Here is a 21,463-nt window from a genome sequence, read left to right on the forward strand (position 1 = left end):
GACAAACACAATGTTTTGGAAGTCGTTGCATGGTTCGATCCTTTAGTGCCCCGTACCGTACGTAGCGCATACTATTTATCGTACGGAACACATTTTTTTGAAACTCGGAACACATTTTTCACTTGTTGATAACATGCAGCCCACTGATGAAGGCCCAATAGAGAAGCCCATAATTAACTGGAAGGGAGGCTCTCACATGAATCCGGCCCAGGTACATGCCCATGGTCCCCTAAACATAAATAAGTAAATAAATAAATAAATAAAGCTAAATGCTCATGCACCAGTTCTTTGGAAAAATAGATAGCCCAGTATTTCTTTTTGAAGAATACCCAATCTAGGCCTATTTGTTTTCTCCGAATTACTGGGCTGCAAATCTTTCAAGACGAGGAGGGATGCATTCCGGCCTGGCTTAAGAGTATGGTCAATGTCTGTTAAAAGTAATATCAAAAGGGGTTGAAAATTCCAAAAAAGTTATAGCAAATGGGATATAAATTTCTTTTTTTGTTTTTGTTCTTCACTGATATCTTATACATATTTCATTGGATTTAACATGACATAGTACTAATTTATTTTTAAATTTGTTTTAGTATGACTATTAATTTTTGGATTAAGAATATTTCATTCCCCAGCAAAAATTTGTGAATTTTCAAAATTTCCCACATATTTAGTTAATTTTTTGACCCTAGTACTGATCAGAAAATGGCCAATAATTCTAAAAATGGAAAACGGGCTGCAATAAATTCCATATGAATTAGAAAATGAGTAAAAATTATAAAAATAATAGCAAATGGGCTGTACACGCCACATATTTTGAGGTTGACTTGTTTACGCAAGCCTTTGTCAGTGAACACACGATTCTAGCAGCAGTTAGTGTTGGATGTCCATCCAACGGCCGACGTGCTTCTTCAATCTCTGATCTTCCTGCTCCAGCCGCCTAAACTAGCGCCGACGGGACTGCCTACTCCCTCCTCTTGTGGCCCGCTGTGATGCCGCACAGGCTTCCCCGGCCCACCCTACTCCCTCCGTTGGCCTGGCCGCACGCAATCAACTGCCTCCTTATTACGCGAAAAAAATGATTCCTCCCACTGACATCTGGGGCGCACCAGTTGGGAGGCTGACCTGTGGGCCTACTAAGTTGACGCGTACGCAGGGCTTGTCAACTTAGTCAACAAATGATTCTAGCAGCAGTAACCGTTGGATTTGAATCGAACGGTCCTGCTGCTTTTTCAATCGCTGCTCTTCTTGCACCAGCCGCCCAAACCAGCGCCGGGTAGACCGCCTGCTCCTGCCTCCAGTGGCCGGATGTGCAGCAGATGAGGCCTCATCGCCCCCCTACTACTCCCACCGCTAGCTAGGCCCTGCGGCGACGGCAGCCTCACACCGCAGCCGAACCAGTGAACCCTCGTACTCCTCTCCCCGTGGGCATCCACTGTCGCGTCTTCCCCGGCTCCGCGTCGTCCACCGCCTTGGTGCTCTCGGCGCGGCGTGGTCAACGTGGTCAACGACATTCCATCGGAAGAGTACTATACGTGGAGAGGCTGACAGCTGGATCCACGACCACAGCGCAGTTTTTTTGTGATTTGTCAAGTAAGTCGCTTTGTCAGGCCTGTTGGGCTGCAAATCTTTCAAGACGAGGAGAGCTTTCATTTGGCTGGCCGAGAAAATGGCCCATCAGTAATGAGAAATGGGCTGTACATTTTTAAAACACATCAAACCGGCAATTAGTTTCAAATATCTTTTTTTTCATTTCAAGATTTGAAATTACATTAATTTTTATGCGTGGAGAATTTGTTGGATTTTATATTGATATACATTTATTTTTAAAATCAGTTTGAATGTGAGTCGAAATTTCGGGATTAAAAACAGTTCGGACCGCACCGAAATATGCAAAATTTCGTATAATTTTTTTAACCGTGGCCACAATATGGGATGTAATGCTAACAAAAAGAATATGGGCTCCAAAAAAACCTTAATAATTAGCAAATGGGCTGTAAATTATTAGAAATAATGGCAGATGGGCTATATGCTGTTTTCCACAGATTTGAGGCTTTTCTAAAAAAAGGTTGACGCACAAGCAGTGACCGTTGGATGGCCATTCAACGGCCGTCATGCTTCTTCAATCTCTGCTCTTCCTACTCCAGCCGCTCAAACAGGCGCCGGCGGGACTGCGTGCTCCCTCCTTCCCGCGGCCGGCTCTGTTGCTGCGCAGGCCTCACCGCCCCACCGTACTCCCATCGCTGGCCTAGCCATCCCATTACTCACCCACACCTGCTGTTATTCTCCGGCGACGGCAGACGAACCAGTAAACCCTCGTACAGTCATACTCCCCTCCGCGTGTGAAACAACTGCCGAGTCTTCCCTGCCTCCGCGTTGTTCCCTTCCTAGGCCTCGCCGTCGTCCACCGCCCTGGTGCTCTCGGCGCGGCCTGGTCAACGTGGTCAACGACTGACATGCATCTGAAGTGGACTTTACGTGGAGAGGCCGACAGCTGGGTCCACGGCCGCACGCAAGGAAATGCTTCCTTATTACACGCAAAATAATGATTCCTCCACCTGATATCAGGGACCCACCGAAAAGGGCCTCTGTATTTCGCGAAAAAAACGTTACAGCCGCTGACAGCTCGGACCCACCAGCTATATCTTCGCACGCAAGGAAGTGTCTCCTTATTACGCACAAAAAAAATGAATACTCCCCTGTTAGCTGGGACCCAGTATAGTGGCAGGCTGACTTGTGGGCCTACTAAGTTGACGGGGACGGAGGGCTTTGTCAACTTAGTCAATATGCACGATTCTAGCTCCAGTGACCGTACGATGTCCATCCAACGGCCGTAGTGCTTCTTCAACCTCTGGTCTTCTTGCTCCAGCCACCCAAACTAGCACCGGTCGTGCCTCATGCTCCTGCCTCCCGTGGCCGGCTGCGATGCAGCGGAGGCCTCACCGCCCCCTACTACTCCCACCGCTGGCCAGGCCATCCCTCTACTCACCCACACCCCCTGTTATTCTGCGGCGACGGGAGCCTCACACCGCAGCGAACCAGTGAACCCTCGTACTCCTCTACGAGTGGGCATTCACTGCCGCGTCTTCCCCGGCTCCGCGTCGTCCCCTTCCTAGGCCTCGCCATCGTCCACCGCGCAGCAAGGAAGTGCCTCCTTATTACGTGCAAAATAATTATTCCTCCACCTGACAGCGGGGACCCACCGGACGGGCCACCGTATTTCGCCCCCCTGACTGCTGGGACCCACCAGCTACATCTTCGCACGCAAGGAAGTGCCTGACAGTCGGGACCCACCTGGTCGAAGCGTACGTAGCATTGTCATTCTGGTCGCGAACGTGTACGTACATATATACTGGTTGATGTAGAGGCGCGCACGTGTCGTAGTAGAGGCGCGCATGTAGCATGTATACGTACGTACATCGGTCAGGGTGCAAGAAAGAAAATACGGCCACATATGTGTACATACGGGCGGGGTCTCGAACGCCTACTCGCGCATACGTACGGCCAGGGCTCGTGTACATGGCTGAGTCGGAACGGAGAAACAACGTCGTCGTTGTGTTCATGGGGAGGCAACGAAATGCGTCGTGTTCATGGGGAGGCAACGAAATGCGTCATGTTCATCGGGAGGGCTTGGACGGAACAGGCGATGGAAACGAGGTCTAACATACCGCAGAACGGAGGAAACGGCCTTGTGTTCGACCGGCCACGTTCGAAACGGGATCCTGTTCATCAGGAGGGGTGTGGCGTACCGTAAAATGGAGGAAATGGATCTCCTACGGTCGAAACGGGGGTCCTGTTGATCGGGAGGGATGTGGTGTACCGCAAAACGAAGGAAACGGACTTGTGTTGGAGCGCTACGGTCGAAACAGGGGTCCTGTTCATCGGGAGGGGTGTGGCGTACCGCAAAACGGGACTCCACGGGATACTGTTCATCTCCACCGTCGACCCCCTCCAGCCTCCACGAGCTACTGTTCATCCACCATCGACCTCCACCAGCCTCCACCTGCGACTGTTCATCCACGGGCTCCTGTTCATCCAGCCTCCACCGCGCGCTACTCCACCGGCTACTGTTCAACCAGCCCTCTCCATGGGCTCCTGTTCAACCACCCCTCCACGGGCTACTGTTCATCCTGCCCTCCACCGTCTACTGTTCATCCTGCCCTCCATAGGGTGGTCCTGTTCATCCAGCCCTCCACGGGGTCCTGTTCATCCAGCCCCAACCGGCTCGATCGATCGGGGTCCTGTTCATCCAGAGGCAACACCACGGGGTCCTGTTCATCCACCCCCATCGGGAACTGTTCATCCAAACCCCCCGCAACGCTCACTGTTCATCCAGAGGCAGCATCGATCGGCTTCAGTTAGCAGCAGTAGCGAAGGAATCGCTCGATCGGTTCAGTTAACAGCCATCGATTGATCGCTCGGGTTCAGTAACGCGTAGCCTGCAGTGCAATCGCTCGGGTTCAGTTAGAGCCCAACGCCTCGCTCGGGTTCAATTAGAGCCAACGTCTCGCACACACGTGCGTACGTGTACGAGAGAAACGCGCATCGCTCGGCCCCCGACCTCCCACCGTAATCGGGAACTCCCCGAAATTTTCCTCGCCCTCGCTTCTACCACGGTTTTTTCCGTCATGGACGGCCCAAAGAATGTCATGCAGCTGCGTCTCCGGCCCGCCCAGGACAAAAAACCCATTTTCTGTCATGAGTTTTTGTCATAGAAGTAGGAGCCCACCACATCTATGATGATACCGGGGTTTGTCACAATTATCGTCATAGAAGTGTCATATGTATGACAGAAAAAAATTTCGTTCGGCCCAAAATGTCATGGATGTGTCTTTTTTTTTGTAGTGTTGGCTGGCTTCACAAGATGTGCATTTTTTTCTTGCCCTTTCTGGATTCTTGTTGCAACCAGACTTGTTGTGGCCTGCAGTGCCACACATTGAACAAACAATAACAGTGCCATGTTTGCTCATTTTTTTCCCAACTGGTTTCTCATGGTCTTCCCTCCTCCTAGCATTTTTCTTGGGCCTGCCTCGCATTCTAACTTTAACATAATCAGGAGCTTCTGGCCTAGGTTTTTCAGAAATAGGCCACATCTCCTCACCTTCCACAGGTTCCAAGCAATGCTCATAAATGCTCGTGAATGTGTCAATGCTATAGCAAGGATCAATGTAATCTTCCACTTGTTTCCCACACTTGTATATTGCTGTTATGGCATGAGAACAAGGAAGACCTGAAAGTTGGAAATAACCACAAGAACAAGTTCTTTTTTCAAGACTTACAGTGTATTGCCTTCTTCTCCCAGTTACCAATCTCACTTCAAACCCATCTTTGCCATTCCAAAGGACCTCCATGAACTATGTTCTTGCTATGCTGGCTTTCAACTTTCTGAATATGCTAGGGCATATTTTTCCATGAAATTTCACACCTTTGGCCCTCTGTTCTTGAATTCTAGCAAATATTTTCTCCCTTATTTTCTCTAGCATGGAAATTATTGGATAAAACCTTGCATCCACAATTGCATGATTGAATGATTCACACAAGTCGTTATCCACTGACTCACAGTTGGAACCAACTGCAAAATATGCCCTTGCCCAGTGCACTGGTTTTGTTCTCATGATATCTTTTGCACCCTCTGGTGTTTCTTGTGCAAGCTTGGCTTTATAGTAATTGAAATCTTGGGTGTTTGCTGCTTTGGCAACAGCCCAGAATTTCTTCTGCCACTCATGTGCCCTGTGTTTCTTCCTCCAGTTGGCATAGATGTGCCTAGCACACATCCTGTGCTCTGCTTTTGGAAGATAGTCATTCATGGCATTGATAATTCCCTTTTGCTGGTCAGATATGAACACCCATCCATCTCCATTGTTGTTAATGTTCAAATCTTTAATGAGCAAACCAATGAACCATTTCCATGTCTCATTTGTTTCCTGCTCAACTACTACCCAAGCCACTGGATACATTTGATTGTTTGCATCCCTAGCTATAGCACACATCAGCTCCCCCTTCACAGCCCCTTTAAAGAAACAACCATCTAATCCTATCACTTTTCTGCAGCCGGCTTTGAATCCTAGCTTCAATGCATTAAAGCAAACATAAAAGCTCTGAAATATATTATTGATCTTGTCAGTTGGATCCAAGCAAACTGCCACTGTACTTCCAGGATTACTTCTAAGAAGCTCAGGCTGGTAATCAAACACTCTAGTATATTCATTCTTCATGCCACATAGCAATTTATCCATCACAAGCTTCTTTGCATGCTTGCACTTTGAGGTGGACACATCTGCAAACATATCTTGCAATACTGTTGCTTTCATACTCTCTATCTTCCACATTGGATTTTCAAGAATGAAGTGCTCATACCTCTGTGCAATAACCTTTGCAGTCACTAGCCTATTATCTCTGTTTTGGGCACAGTGATGTTCATCATTATATGTGATGACTTGGAATCTGCTAGTCTTGCTGGTTTTTGCTGCATATATCATCCAAGGGCATCCAGGCCATCCACACTTGGCTCTAACTCTATTTATCTCTGACTTTTGGAACACAATGCTTCTTTTTGTCACTAGCCCATATCTCTTCAAAGCTTTGACTAGCTGGTTCTTACTCCTGAAGACCATTGACAACTGGAAGTTTGGAATTTCACTGTCATTGTTGAATCTAGGAAACTGGCTCTTCATTCTCTCTGGCTCTCCATCAGAATCCTCACCATAGGAGTAATCCTCATCAGATGAATCAAAGTTCCACTCCTTCTCCTCTCCTTCTAGCTGCTCCTCCATATTTGCAATCAAATTTATTGGAACTGCTTCACTTGTATCTCTTCCAATCTAGCTTTTTGTTTCTCTCATCCCTTTCCTGCATGCCTTCTAAGCTCTACCACTTCTGAATCTTCACCACTGTCCTCACTGTGTGGCATATATTCAGTGTCAGTGTCATCATCTGAACCTTCACTGTCAACATCTGGATTTGTTTGTGGAGGTGCAACAATTGCTTGTGAATTACCAGCCACATGTTGTGAAGTAGTTGTCATATGTTGTGAAGTAGCAGGACCAGCTTGACTTGGATTGCAAATTTGTGACACTGCAAATTCATCTTCAACTAGCTCACTGTCAACTACATTAGTTCTTCCCCTTCTCTGCTTCACTAGACTGACAATGATTTGGGAGATGACCCCTGTGTCATCAGGAACCATGATATTCTGAACAACTGCCCCTTCTTCACTGTCAATAGCTTCAGCAGTGACATTCTCAACAACTTGCACTTCTTCCTCACTGTAAGTAGCTTCAGCAGTGACAATGGCAGGTGGAGCATCACTTACCTGCACAAGTTCATCCTCAAAATCATTGCAACTGCTGCTGTCTGCACTGTCCTGTTCCCCATGGTACTCAACATAAATATGTGCAACAACACCAACACAAATATAATCCCCCATCTTCACACATTTACTGTCATCATCCAAGAACACCAAACCATGAACCAATTCAGTCCCAGGAATATGAAAGTAGAATTTCATTGATTCGTTCAGTTCCATATGATCTTTCAAAAACCCTTTGACCTCCTGCAAAGAGAGCTTGTCTCTCTCAATCTCTGACACCCCCTCATCACCCCCAACATAGTCCAATTGTCGACCAATTCGGATGAAATCCCCTCCAAAATGAAACCTAACATTTAGTATCTCTGTTGGGTCCATGTTGTAACTGAAAAAGAAGAAAAAAAGAACACACAGATCACTACCTTGTGCTAGTACGAACTAAAATCAGAAACTAATCTAAACAGCAGAACCTACTTTTTCCCACTTAAAAGATGATCCTTTTCACCCTAAAACCCTAACGCATCCATGTTCAGAGAGGTCAAAATGCGGCGCCATAGGAGGAGGTCTTTGGGGACATACCTTAACCCGTTGCGCGCAACAGCGCGCCGGCCAGATCGTCGTCGCTGGAGCAGATCAGCCGCCTGTCGCCATTACCATTGCTAGAGCAGAGAGGAAGACAGGGGGCGGCTCCTCGACTCCTACGGTGGATGGGCTGGACTCCTCCTCTCTCAACTGATAAAGTGCTCGATCTGGCGCATTGGGCCGTCCCAACTTGATCGGACCCAAGCGCCAACTCTCTCTGTTTCTCCAAAAAAAATGAAATCCCGGCCAGTCTATTTGGAACGGTCTCAGGGTTTAATTTAGACCGGGATTAGTGAGTTGAGTATGCTGATTTCAGGGATTAGGAGTTCAGGGTTCCATTTAGCTTTTCTCCACGAGTTCAGGGTTTGTTTTAGATTTTTTCCTTTGTAATTTGATATTGGGGTGTCTGTTTTTCTTCAAATACTGCATCACCAGTGAGGACGAACAATAGTCGCAATGAAGTGCAAAGTTTGAGAAACTTAGAACTTCTTCGCACACCTAGACGTATTAAGTGCCTCCTTCGTGTAACGTATACAGTATATACATATTCCATGGGGCTGTTTGATTTGAGACTAAATTTGCCTAAGGTTGTTACATCTAAGAATAGGCAAGTTTGACCAACTTAGACCATCTACAGCCTGGAGCCTCAAAGCCGCCTCATACGCTCGGGCGGGCCATCCAATCACCGCCTGGTCATGAAATTTTGACCCAGACGGGCACTTCAAACATGCCTCAAACGTCCGGGCTAAAATGCTTCTTTAGGATTTGATGTAAAGCGGCGAAATCAATAATTGAGGAGTACTCATTGCAAAAGATCACTCCCACCTTCCCAGGTAGTGACAAGTGGCGCTCTGCATGTGCGCCACTTGTCACAACCTGAAGTTTTCCCCTTTTTTCGTAGATCCATTTATTCAACACATTTTATTTCTTAAACCGTGCGTCCAAATCTCGAACCGTTTTCATCGTTGGATTCCTCGCGTCGAGATTTTCAACACTAGATCCCATGTTGATAGGTTTTGATGAACTTTTTTTCACAAAAAAATCGAACGAAAAAACCGAACCAGGAGCACGGGTTTCTCCCTTTCCGAAAAAGGCATGTCCGTGCCTCTCGCAGAAGCCAAACCGTGCCTCTCATGAAAGGAAAAAAAAGAAAGAGAAAACGCGTTTTTTTCCTTTTCCGACGAGGCATGGCCGTGTCTCTCGCGAAAACACAATCGTGACTCTCATGAAAGGAAAAAAAGAAGAGAAAACATGTTTTTTTCCTTTTCCAACGAAGCATGGCCGTCTCTCGCGAAAACACAACCGTGACTCTCACGAAGCAAAACCATGCCCTCTGTGGAAGGAAAGAAATAGAAAACGTGTTTTTTCGTTTACGAGAGGCACGGCTGTGACTCTCGCGAAAGCACAACCGTGCCTCTCGCGGAAACAAAACCGTGCCCCTCGCGGAAGGAGAAAAAACAAAAAAACGTGTTTTTTCGTTTTCGAGAGGCACAGCCGTAACTCTCGCTAAAGCACAACCGTGCCTCTCGTGAAAGCAAAATCGTGACTTTTGCGAAAGAAAAAAAACATAAAATGCATTTTTTTCGTTTCTGAGAGGCACAACCGTGACTCCCGCGAAAGCAAAACAGTGCCTCTCGCGGAAGCAAAACCGTGACCCTCGCAGAAGAAAAAAAACGTGTTTTTTCGCATGAAGACAAAAATTGGTTTTTTTTCCAAAATCTAAGGAAGACTGGCGGAAAACTGAAACGTCGAAAAAAACTGAAAAAAAACCATTTAAAAGGCCGAAAACGCGTGCAAATTTAGAAACAAAATCTGAAGGGATCGCCCAGAACGCGACACGTGGCGAACAGCTGAGAGCTCGTCAAATGGCGCTGATCCTTGTGAGACTCCGGAAGAAAGGCTCGTTAGTTTTTTTTTTGAGACAGGCTCGTTAGTTAGTTGCTCACCTAAAGCGGACGCGTGCGGTGTGCTGGCCTCGATTTCATGGGCCATAGCAGCAACTGGGCCAGGAGCGGGGAGGCCCAGCTATGACACACTTCCTACATTTTTACGAGGCAATTTTCTCAAGAGAAAAACATTGTTCGAGAGTACTTAAGAGAGAAGGTTGTTGACGAGGCGGGAAGAAAAGGGCGTGGCAGAGAGGTCGTGTAGCTAGTTTTTTTTTGATAAACTTCTTCTCATTTATTTATTTATAAATAAAGTAGCATCGTTTACAAGTAAAGGATAACCTTCTTAGGGGCGTTATCCATCCAAACACTCGGAGAAGAAAACCTAACTAATAGTAGGTGCGTAGGGGTACGCGCTTGGAGTTGGAGCCCTGGCTGGCGGCTGCGTACTAACGCGGTGCAGTGTTTACGGCTAAGTTTCGTCCATAAGATGCGCATATTCTGAGGCCAAGCTTCCGATTCTACGCAGAAAATGTAGTTAATATGCCAATTAACTAATGTAGGACGCGTCTCCGGCAAGATAAAATTAACTAATGATCTAAAAAATTAACTAATGTGTACCTTGTTTTTCCCCAAGACAAATAGTACTACTCCAAGCGCGTACGTGTGCCCTTGAAGGAAATTACAGCCCGATCAATTTCTTGCGTCCTAAGGACCCTCTTCGACCTATAAAAAATAACCCCTTTCTGGTGCTACAGCCTACAGCTCCAAACCTCCAACCCGTTGCTTCCTCGCCGCAAAAACACGGCTGACCGCGCCCAACTGATTTCTCATCAGAGCTTCAGACCAGCTTACACCGTATCCCTCTCCTGTAGAGTTCATAAGTTCAGATCCGAATGGGGGTCTCTGGCTGCGGTAACAACAACGGCAAGACGCTGGTGCTCCTGGCCTGCTTCCTCCTCCTGGTGGCTTCCCCGTTCCTGCATGGAGTCGGGCGCTTCGCCGTCGCGGAAGCGACGAGTCCAGAGGAAGCGGCCGAGCAGAAGCTGATGGCGGGGAGCACGCGAACGCTGGAGACGGCGGCGCCGCAGCAGCATCGGCATGGCCCGGGCTCGGCCGCGTCTGCCATGTCGAGCAATGCTGCTGGCCGTCTCTGGTCGGCCGAGCCTAAGCCGGCCGTGGCTCGCAGGTTGCTGCCGGAAGGAGCTGTAGACGGGGCCGGCCATTCGTGCGGCTCCAACGGTGGCCAGGGCTGCATCCCGTAAGACTAAGATTTATGCATGCCACTCTGCACTCTGCCGATACTACTGTACCTTTGTTCGTCGTGGCTAAACACAAGTACTAATACTAGTAGTATGTTTGTTCCTTAACTAGCTAGCTAGGGTTTGGTCGTTGTTTGCCAAGTATACTAGCCATCATTCAGCTAAGAATAGATGTCTGCATGTACTGTATATATATGAATTGTAAAGTGGTTTAAACAGCTCTATATATCTTGTACATATACTCCACGGGTGCTCTAATTAATAATCTGCGACTGGCCTTGAAAATGCCACGAACATGACGTGCTTTTTCTTTCTCCTTTCATGAGTCGTGGCATTGTCTTGAAATGCATGCACGCACGCACGCAGGGATAACACCGACCGTAGTGGCAACTGGCAAGGAAGTCAAGACGGAGGAAACTTTCCACGTACTTGGACCGAGGGGCAAATCACCAGTGGAAAACGAAGGTAGGTGCCGTCTCATGGCAGCAAACTGATCACTTGGGCCGAAGCGGGGCTTGGGAACACTCGTGCTCAAAACACCTTTTATGTACTTGAGTTAATTTGTTTTCCCAAACTGAAAATCTTGATTTTTTTTCATTTTTTGAAAGAACAAGGATCCCTATTTTCTAGACGGGATAATTTTCAAAACTTGTCATGTGCATTTTATTATAGGTAGCATCGCAATTTATTATTTATATTAAAACCTTGAAATATTTTGGTCTTCCAAAATATGACATTTTTATTATTAAGAGCATGACATTTCAATAATTAATAACATGGCATATTTAATATTAAGAGCAAGGAACTTTAATAATTAATAACATGACATTTTTACAAATAAAAGGATGGCAGTTTTATTATTAAGAGCTTGCCATTTTAATATCAATAACATGGCATTTTTTATTAGTATAGTAGTAGGATGACAAGTTTATTATCAAGAGCATGACAATTTAATATTAATAACATGGAAAAAATAGTATAGTAGGAGGATGGCATTTTTATTATTATCATAGTAAATTTAATTAGAGAAATGGCGGTTTTATGAAGTATCGTGGCAATTTCAATATTTTTAGAGCATGGCATTTTTAAATTTATGTTTTTCAGCATTGTATTTTTATTATTATTGGCATGACATTTTTATTATCAAGAGAATGACGGATTTATTATTACTGGCATGACATTTTTTATTTTCATGGTAAATTTATAAATTAGAGAAATGGCAATTTTATAAAGTAGCATGGAAATTTCCATTTTATTATTTTTCATGGCATTTTATCTAGAGGATACTAGTTTTAAACTTTAGCATGGCAATTTAGGTTTTCTAGATCACAAGTCATTCTTTTTTTATCGTACTCAATGTAAATTTATAAATTAGAGAAATGGCAGATTTATAAAGTAGCATGGTGTTTTCATAATTCAGAGCATGTCAGTTCAAAATTTCACGTTTCCTTTGTATTTTTATAAGAAATGTATTTCTGTCATGGCATATTTTTTAATTAAAAACAGTTAAGTTGGCCTTTTGGGCCAATCGGGCTTCGCCGTGGCCTGCCCCCTAGCGAACGATCAGAAATGATCGTTGTGAGCTGCTCAGTGGTGTTTAGTCGCCAGATATTCAGGTCTGTTATGAAAGTTCACCGACAGTACAAAAGAACCTCAAATGTAATCAAAGTTACGTTGAAATTATGAGACCATTGAACGACCGTTACAGTCGGGAGAACGAGTCGCCAATGCACCATTGTCGTCACTCCCTCAGCGAAGTTGGCTTGACCTTGTCGATGACAGTGGGAAAGTCTTCGTGCACGTGCCCTAAGGATCAGCTTGTCAATCGTTGAACCATTGAATAGATTTGAAACACCTGACACTAAATCTCACCACATGATAAGAAATTCTAACCTCACCTTAGATGAATTTGAATTTGTCTGCACATCAATCTATATTTCCGTGTGTTTCGTAATTTGATATCAGGGTGTCTGTTTTCTTCAAATACTACATCACTAGTGAGGTCGAATGTTTGTAGAAGTGAAGTACAAAGTTTGAGAAACTGAGAACATTTCCGCATGCCTGGACGTGTCAGGTGTGTCCTCCGTGTAATGTATACAGTGTATACAAGTCGTGGGGTTGTTTGGTTTAAGACTAAGTTTGTCTAAGGTTGCCACACCTAAAATTAAGTAAGTTTGACCAACATAGGTTGATGTTTGATTCAAGCCATACTTTAGACAAGCCACACTAGGATCCCACATCATATACACTCAAAGAGTGTGGCAAGATTCCTTTAGACTTGTTAATTGTGACTTTCATTTTGAAAACTAATCTTAGCCAAGTCTGACAACATTGTATGACAAAAGTGTGGCATTGCTAGGCATGCATCAACCATTGGTTTTATCGGCTCCTGACAAGAAGAAAGAAGTCTTGATTCTTTTGGATTTTTTTTTTGACTTCTGCAGCAACTAGTTGATGAGCGCTCCTTCGGGAGCCTCACAACGATCAGCATCACTTAGCACGCTATCAGCCACCCATCACGTGTCGCATCTTGGATGCTCCCTTTTGGATTTTTTTTAAATCGCACGCATTTTCGGCTTTTTAAACTGTTTTTCTGGGGTTTTTTCGACGTTTTGGTTTTTCACCGGTCTTCCTTAGCTTTTGGAAAAAAATTGCGTGAAAAAACTTATTTTTTTTCTTCCGCCAGTGGCACGGTTTTGATTTCGCAAGAAGCACGGTTTTGCTTTTCGTCTGGTTTTTTTGTGAAAAAGTTCATTAAAATGTATCAACATAGGATCTAGTTTTAAAGATCTCGACGCGAGGAATTCAATAGTGAAAATGGTTTGAGATTTGGACGCACGGTTTAAGAGATAAAATATTTTGAATAAACAGATCTACGGAAAAAGAAAAATTACGAGGCACGAGAGCTCCTATTGGGCGCTTTAAGCGCCGCTCAGGCAAACCGGCGCCCGCTACAGTCTGTAGTGGGCCGGCCCACGAAAGGAATGGGCAGCGAACAGTCAAGCGAAAAAACCCAGCAAAAAATTGATAGTAAAGGGGTTCGAACTCGCGCCGCAATAATGCAAGATTTGTGTAGCTAACCACCACGCCTTCATAATGCAAGTGGTTAGTAAAAACGCATACATTTTAAGAAACATCGTAAGCACGCTATTTATCTATTACGTAGTACACACTAGCACCTAGATTTTTGAATTATTTTGGAGAATTTGATTTTTTTTATTAAAAAAGTACATCAATTTTCCAAATAAGTTCATTAATTTGACAAAAGTTCATCAATTTTGAAAACAAACTGATCGAATTTAAAAAAAGTTCATCGAATTCGAAAAAAATTCATCGGTTTTGAAAAAGGTTCACTGAATTAGAAAAAAAGTTCACCAAGTTTGAAAAAAAGTTCACTGATTTGAAAAAGTTCATCGAATTTGAAAAAAAATCATCATTTTTGAAAAAAATCACCGAATTAGAAAAAAAGTTCACCGAGTTTGAAAAAAGTTCAATAAATTTTAAAACAATTCATCAAATTTGAAAAAAAGTTCACCGATTTGAAAAAGTTCATCAAATTTGAAAAAGTTCACCAAATTCGAAGAAAATCCTCAAACTGAAAAATTCATCAATACGGAAAAAGTTCGCGCATTTAAGAAAAGGAAGAAAGGAAAAAGTATAGAGTAAAAGAACAAGAAAAAGGAACGTCAACTCAAGGGAATAAAAAGGGTAAAGGAATTAGGTTGACCTATTCTAGAGGTGGCGTAGTGGTTACATTTATGCCTATAACGGGTGCCAAATAGGAACCTGCACAATTTTCTTTCAAGAAAAGAAAGAGAACGTTGTTCGAGAGTACTTAAAAGAGAAGATTGTTGGCGACGCGGGAAAAAAAGGACGTGGCAGGTCGTGTAGCTAGCAGGTACTCCCTCCGTTTCTTTTTAGTTTGCATATAAGATTTGGTCAAAGTCAAACTTTGTTAACTTTGACTAAGTTTATAGAAAAAATTATTGAGATTCACAATATGAAATCCATATTACCAGATGCATCATGAAATGTATTTTCATACTTTATAGTTTTAGTATTGTAGATGTTCATATTTTTTGATATAAATTTGGTCAAACATTGTGTAGTTTGACTTTGACCAAATCTTATACGCGGAGTAAAAAGAAACGGAGGGAGTATGTAGGACGTAGGGGTACGCGCTTGGAGTTGGAGCCTTGGCTGGCGGCTGCCTACTGATGCGGTGCAGTGTTTACGGCTAAGCTTCGTCCATAAGAGAGTAAATTGCACAAAAGCATCACTTTGAAGGCAAGGTTTGCGAAAACCACTACAATACATTTTTTTTGCAGATAACACCATGTCTTACGTAATCATTTTGCAGAAAGCACTGATCGGCGGATCGGGGTCAGTTAAGCTTGTTTATGACAGGTGGGGCCCTTTTTTTGCGTACGTGTCACCGTCGGCCGTCCCGACAGCCGTTAGACGGTGTTTGACGGCGACGTATGCCTTTGTTTGATGGACCGGTCAAAAGACCGGTCGGTGCTACCCCCACTCCCCACTCCCCACTCTGTCTCGCTGCTCTCTCGCTCACTCCTCCTCTGTCTTGCTCCTCTGCTTTGCTCGCCGCACCCGCACCCGCAGCCGCGTCGCCGCACCCGCCGCCGCGCCCCCGCCGCGTCGCAATGGTGTCCTAGAGCGATGGGTCCGATAGCAGCGAGCACACCGTGGAGTACGTCAGCTCAGGTTCTGACGACGGCAGAATTAAGGTAAGTTCAGATTTTTAGGGTTAGGGTTTGTGATTTGGGGGATTTCTTGAATGAGCTTGTTTGCTGACATGTGGATCAAATCTCTGGTATTCCTATGCACTACAGATCCCTGCTACCACTGAAGACTCCGATTTCGAGGGACCTGAAATGGAGTTGCTTGTTCTCTGCAATGAACATGGGAAGGCTGCAGAAAGGCGTGTTGCTTTCGAAGGAATCCACATTGGCAGGAGGTTTCTTTGTTGTGCTAAGAAGGTATATCGTGATTTGTTTTCTCTGGATCTGCCTTTGTTTGTGCTCTGCCTTTGTTTTCTCTAGATCTGTACTGTGGAGGCAGGCATTGCAGTTTAGTGTGAAGTTTAGTTGTATTGTTTAGTTAGGAAAGTGGATCAGAAGCAGTTGCTTACTCTGGCAGCATCTTTTCCCCTTGGTCTGGCAACATTGTTAAGTTAGGTCACTTTGTTTAGTGTAGCATGCTATTAATAATTTAAGACAGAATATGCATGGGTTACTGGAGCAGGACAAAGGATGCAACTTGTTTAGTATGACATGTTAGGTCATTTGATTGATTGTGTTTACTTTATAGCAGGACAACATTTTTTAAGTAGCATGAGGACATGTTTAAGTAGTCCTCTCTTTAGCTAGCAAGCTCAAGCTCTGAATTTGAGGATAGTAATTAAATAGTGTTGCTTGGAAGCATTCTAATGTTTTTGTTTATATTAATTCTGATTTTGTTCAGGAAGGTAGAAACTGTGGATTAGTTGAATGGATTGATCCAGCTTGGCCCAACACCCTTGAGAATGCATTAGCCAAGTTATGGTTTATGTATGAACAAAGTAGGAGAGACAGGACCGAGGAAAATCTTTTGCATTCATTTGTTGTTCATGACTTGACACAAGAGAAGAAGAAGCTGGAGGAGAGCTATGAGAAGTTGGTTGAAGATGTGAATGGACTTTTGGATGCTCATGAAAGGAGGGTAGAGGTAGAAAGGAAAGATCTTGAAACCAACAAGCTTCAGGAGAAGTATGACATGGTTAAGAACCTAGCAGCTGCTCAAGCAAATGTCATTAGGAACATGAAGCTCAAGCTAGCTGAAGAGAGGAAGAACATGCAGAACCACATTGATGAGTTGAAGAAGACAGATGAAGAGAGCAATGTGATGTTGCAGGGAGTCAAGGCCATCATAAATGGATAAGCAGGTGGTTCTGGAAGAGAAGAATGGGCAATATCATTTGGCATTTGCTGACCTTTTGCAGAGTGTGGTTTGGCATTTGCTGTAATGATGGTAGTTTAAATTCTCTGAACTATGAGTACTTTTGAACTATGGTGATGTAATGTAGTAATCTTCAACTATGATTATGTATGGATTTGAACTAATGCGAAATGTGGTGGTATTTGGAGGTGCTGAATGTGATCTTAAGTAAGATGCTTGCAAATTGATGATTGTGATCTTAAGTATGTTTTTGTGCAACTGGTGTTTTTTATCTTAGTAAGCTACTTATAGTTGTTGAATTTGATCTTAAGTGTGTTTATGCTCAACTGGTGATTGTGAGGCATCAAGTAGGCTCAACTATGGTTTTTTTGGCTTTTTATCGACGAGGAGGCATCAAGTAGGCTCACTTATGGTTTTTTGGCTTTTTATCGACCCTGAGGAATCAAGTAGGCTCAACTAGGGTTTTCGGCTTTATATCGACACCGACGCATCAGGTAGGCTCATTTAGGTTTTTTTGGCTTTTTATCGACCCCGAGGCATCAAGTAGGATCAACTATGGTTTTTGGCTTTATATCGACGCCGAGGCATCAAATAGGCTCAATTAGGTTTTTTTTTGGCTTTTTATCGACCCCGAGGCATCAAGTAGGCTCAACTAGGGTTTTTGGCTTTTTATCGACCCCGAGGCATCAAGTAGGCTCAATTAGGTTTTCTTTTTGGCTTTTTATCGACCTCGAGGCATCAAGTAGGCTCAATTAGGATTTTTTGCTTTTTATCGACCCCGAGGCATCAAGTAGGCTCAACTATGGTTTTTGTCTTTATATCGACGCCGAGGCATCAAGTAGGCTCAATTAGGTTTTTTTGACTTTTTATCGACCCCGAGGCATCAAGTAGGCTCAACTAGGGTTTTTGGCTTTTTATCGACCCCGAGGCATCAAGTAGGCTCAATTAGGTTTTTTTGGCTTTTATCGACCCCGAGGCATCAAGTAGGCTCACTTAGGGTTTTTTTGGCTTTTTATCGACCCCGAGGCATCCAGTAGGCTTTTTTGGCTTTTTATCGACGCCAAGGCATCAAGTAGGCTCAACTATGGTTTTTGGCTTTATATCGACGCCGAGGCATCAAGTAGGCTTTTTTGGCTTTTTATCGACCCCGAGGCATCAAGTAAGCTTTTTTTGGGCTTTTTATCAACGTTGAGGCATCAAGACTAGCATCACAAGGGTAAGTTATGGGTTTCTGGCTTCTTGGTGATTGCCACAACATTATCATCACAAGAGTAGCACCATCATCATAACTAGAGTAGCACTAGATTAGTTGATCATCCCAGTTGATCATCACAGGACTACTAGAATGCCATAGTTTGACAGAAGGATCATAACTGGAGTAGCACTACATTAATTGATCATCACTTGATCATTACAGTACCAGAACCTAAGTTGGTCATTATAGTACCAGAACATAACTTGATGATCACTTGGTCATCAAAATAGAAGCAGTGTCACAACATGATAAATCATATTTTGGATCACAACATCAATCCCATGCTGCACCAGAAGCAGTCAGGTAGTCCTTTATCTTCTGGGTTGGCTTTCTGACTCTCTAGGAACCACTGTTTGGTCTTGGAGGCAAGAAGGCTGCCCTTGCTCCCTTTGCAGCAGTTGAAGCCCTAGTTTGTGGAGCCTTACCCTTTGCAGCAGCAGTAGCAGTTCTTGTTGATGGTGCAGTGGCAGTAGATGGAGTCCTTGCTGGTGCTGGTGCAGTGGCAGTAGATGGAGTCCTCCTTGCTGGTGCTGGTGCAGTGGCAGAAGATGGAGTTCTTCTTGCTGGTGCTGGTGCAATGGCAGTAGATGCAGCCCTTCTTGCTGGTGCTGGTGCAGGTGCAGTGGCAGCAGATGCAGCCCTTCTTGCTGGTGCTGGTGCAGTGGCAGCAGATGCAGCCCTTCTTACTGGTGCAGCAGAGGAGGCAGCAGTAGCAGCATCAGGTGGGTAAGAAGAGCTGCTTGGCTGCAAAAATAACACAAGTAATTCAACATTTTTGTTACATGCATAGAGAACACAAGGAATTTAGCATGTTTTGCATTGTTTGTACCTCATGCCTGTTCTTTCTCATGGCTAGTGCAGGCTTCAAAGCAACATGGCAGTTGGTGTACCTATGGCCAACTTTGCTGGAATTAGAACAAGTGATTGAGGCCATCCTTGAAATGTCTTTTGGAGATGGCTTCTCATGCCTGCCCTTTCTTCTCTTAGTTTGTGCTCTACCTTTGTGTTCTTTGAAGACTGGAGGGTCAATGTCCCTACTGTCTGTCTTTGGCCACATGTCAGTGAAGGAAATATGCCCTAGAGGCAATAATAAAGTTATTATTTATTTCCTTATATCATGATAAATGTTTATTATTCATGCTAGAATTGTATTAACCGGAAACATAATACATGTGTGAATACATAGACAAAACAGAGTGTCACTAGTATGCCTCTACTTGACTAGCTCGTTGATCAAAGATGGTTATGTTTCCTAACCATAGACATGAGTTGTCATTTGATTAATGGGATCACATCATTAGGAGAATGATGTGATTGACTTGACCCATTCTGTTAGCTTAACACTTGATCGTTTAGTTTGTTGCTATTGCTTTCTTCATAACTTATACATGTTCCTATGACTATGAGATTATGCAACTCCCGTTTACCGGAGGAACACTTTGTGTGCTACCAAACGTCACAATGTAACCGGGTGATTATAAAGGTGCTCTACAGGTGTCTCCGAAGGTACTTGTTGGGTTGGCGTATTTCGAGATTAGGATTTGTCACTCCGATTGTCGGAGAGGTATCTCTGGGCCCTCTCGGTAATGCACATCACTCAAGCCTTGCAAGCATTGCAACTAATAAGTTAGTTGCGGGATGATGTATTACGGAACGAGTAAAGGGACTTGCCGGTAACGAGATTGAACTAGGTATTGAGATACCAACGATCGAATCTCGGGCAAGTAACATACCGATGACAAAGGGAACAACGTATGTTGTTATGCGGTCTGACCGATAAAGATCTTTGTAGAATATGTAGGAGCCAATATGAGCATCCAGGTTCCGCTATTGGTTATTGACCGGAGATGTGTCTCGGTCATGTCTACATAGTTCTCGAACCCGTAGGGTCCGCACGCTTAAAGTTCGGTGACGATCGTAATTAGGGTTTTTGTGTTTTGATGTACCGAAGGTTGTTCGGAGTCCCAGATGTGATCACGGACATGACGAGGAGTCTCGAAATGGTCGATACATAAAGATTGATATATTGGAAGCCTATATTTGGATATCGGAAATGTTCTGGGTGAAATCGGGATTTTACCGGAGTACCGGGGGGTTACCGGAACCCCCCCGGGGGTTATTGGGCCTACATGGGCCATAAGGGAGAAGAGGAGGGCAGGCCGCGCGCCCCCTCCCCCTAGTCCGAATAGGACAAGGAAGGAGGGGTGGCGCCCCCCTTTCCTCTTTCTCCCTTCTTCCTTCCTTTTCCAACAAGGCAAGAGGGGGGGGGGGGGGGGGTCCTACTCCCGGTTGGAGTAGGACTCCTCCAGGCGCACCCATAGGGCCGGCCGCACCTCCCCCTCTCCCTCCTTTATATACTGAGGCAAGGGGGCACCCCATGACACACAAGTTGATCCACGTGATCGTTCCTTAGCCGTGTGCGGTGCCCCCTTCCACCATATTCCACCTCGGTCATATCGTAGCGGTGCTTAGGCGAAGCCCTGCGTCGGTAGAACATCATCACCGTCATCACGCCGTCGTGTTGACGAAACTCTCCCTCAACGTTTTGCTGGATCGGAGCTCGAGGGACGTCACCGAGTTGAACGTGTGCAGAACTCAGAGGTGTCGTATGTTTGGTACTTGGATCGGTCGGATCGGGAAGACGTACGACTACTTCCTCTACGTTGTGTCAACGCTTCCGTTGCTGGTCTACGAGGGTACGTAGACAACACTCTCCCCTCTCCTTGCTATGCATCACCATGATCTTGCGTGTGCGTAGGAATTTTTTTGAAATTACTACGTTCCCCAACAGTGGCATCCGAGCCTAGGTTTTATGCGTTGATGTTGTGCACGAGTAGAACACAAGTGAGTTGTGGGCGATATAAGTCATATTGCTTACCAGCATGTCATACTTTGGTTCGGCAGTATTGTTGGATGAAGCGGCCCGGACCAACATTACGCGTACGCTTACGCGAGACTGGTTCTACCAACGTACTTTGCACACAGGTGGCGGGCGGGTGTCAGTTTCTCCAACTTTAGTTGAACCAAGTGTGGCTACGCCCGGTCCTTGCGAAGGTTAAAACATCAACAACTTGACAAACCATCGTTGTGGTTTTGATGCGTAGGTAAGAACGGTTCTTGCTAAAGCCCGTAGCAGCCACGTAAAACTTGCAACAACAAAGTAGAGGACGTCTAACTTGTTTTTGCAGGGCATGTTGTGATGTGATATGGTCAAGACATGATG

General features: G+C 44.8%; 1 protein-coding gene and 1 pseudogene across 1 annotated transcript; one reads left to right on the forward strand and one right to left on the reverse strand.

The window, feature by feature from the left end:
- Window positions 1–692: 692 nt before the first annotated feature.
- LOC147974601 (uncharacterized) lies at window positions 693–7,678 on the reverse strand (annotated as a pseudogene).
- An 8,064-nt stretch (window positions 7,679–15,742) lies between these two features.
- Window positions 15,743–16,967, forward strand: LOC147974602 (uncharacterized). Its single transcript, XM_087519516.1, has 3 exons — window positions 15,743–15,775; window positions 15,881–16,027; window positions 16,512–16,967. Exons 2-3 carry the CDS (start codon window positions 15,923–15,925, stop codon window positions 16,965–16,967), a joined length of 561 nt encoding a protein of 186 aa, XP_087375642.1. The 5' UTR covers window positions 15,743–15,775; window positions 15,881–15,922.
- Window positions 16,968–21,463: the final 4,496 nt, after the last annotated feature.

Source organism: Triticum urartu, chromosome 4A, assembly GCF_056163025.1.
Source record: "Triticum urartu cultivar PI428250 chromosome 4A, HENAU_Tu73, whole genome shotgun sequence".
Taxonomy (NCBI): domain Eukaryota; kingdom Viridiplantae; phylum Streptophyta; class Magnoliopsida; order Poales; family Poaceae; genus Triticum; species Triticum urartu.

What these genes read in the sequence shown, in the direction of transcription:
- LOC147974602 (XM_087519516.1), top strand. Translation starts at nt 15,923, where the DNA reads ATGGAGTTGCTTGTTCTCTGCAATGAACATGGGAAGGCTGCAGAAAGG. An exon ending in TTCTTTGTTGTGCTAAGAAG is followed by an intron (nt 16,028 to 16,511) that starts GTATATCGTGAT and finishes GATTTTGTTCAG; the next exon opens with GAAGGTAGAAACTGTGGATT.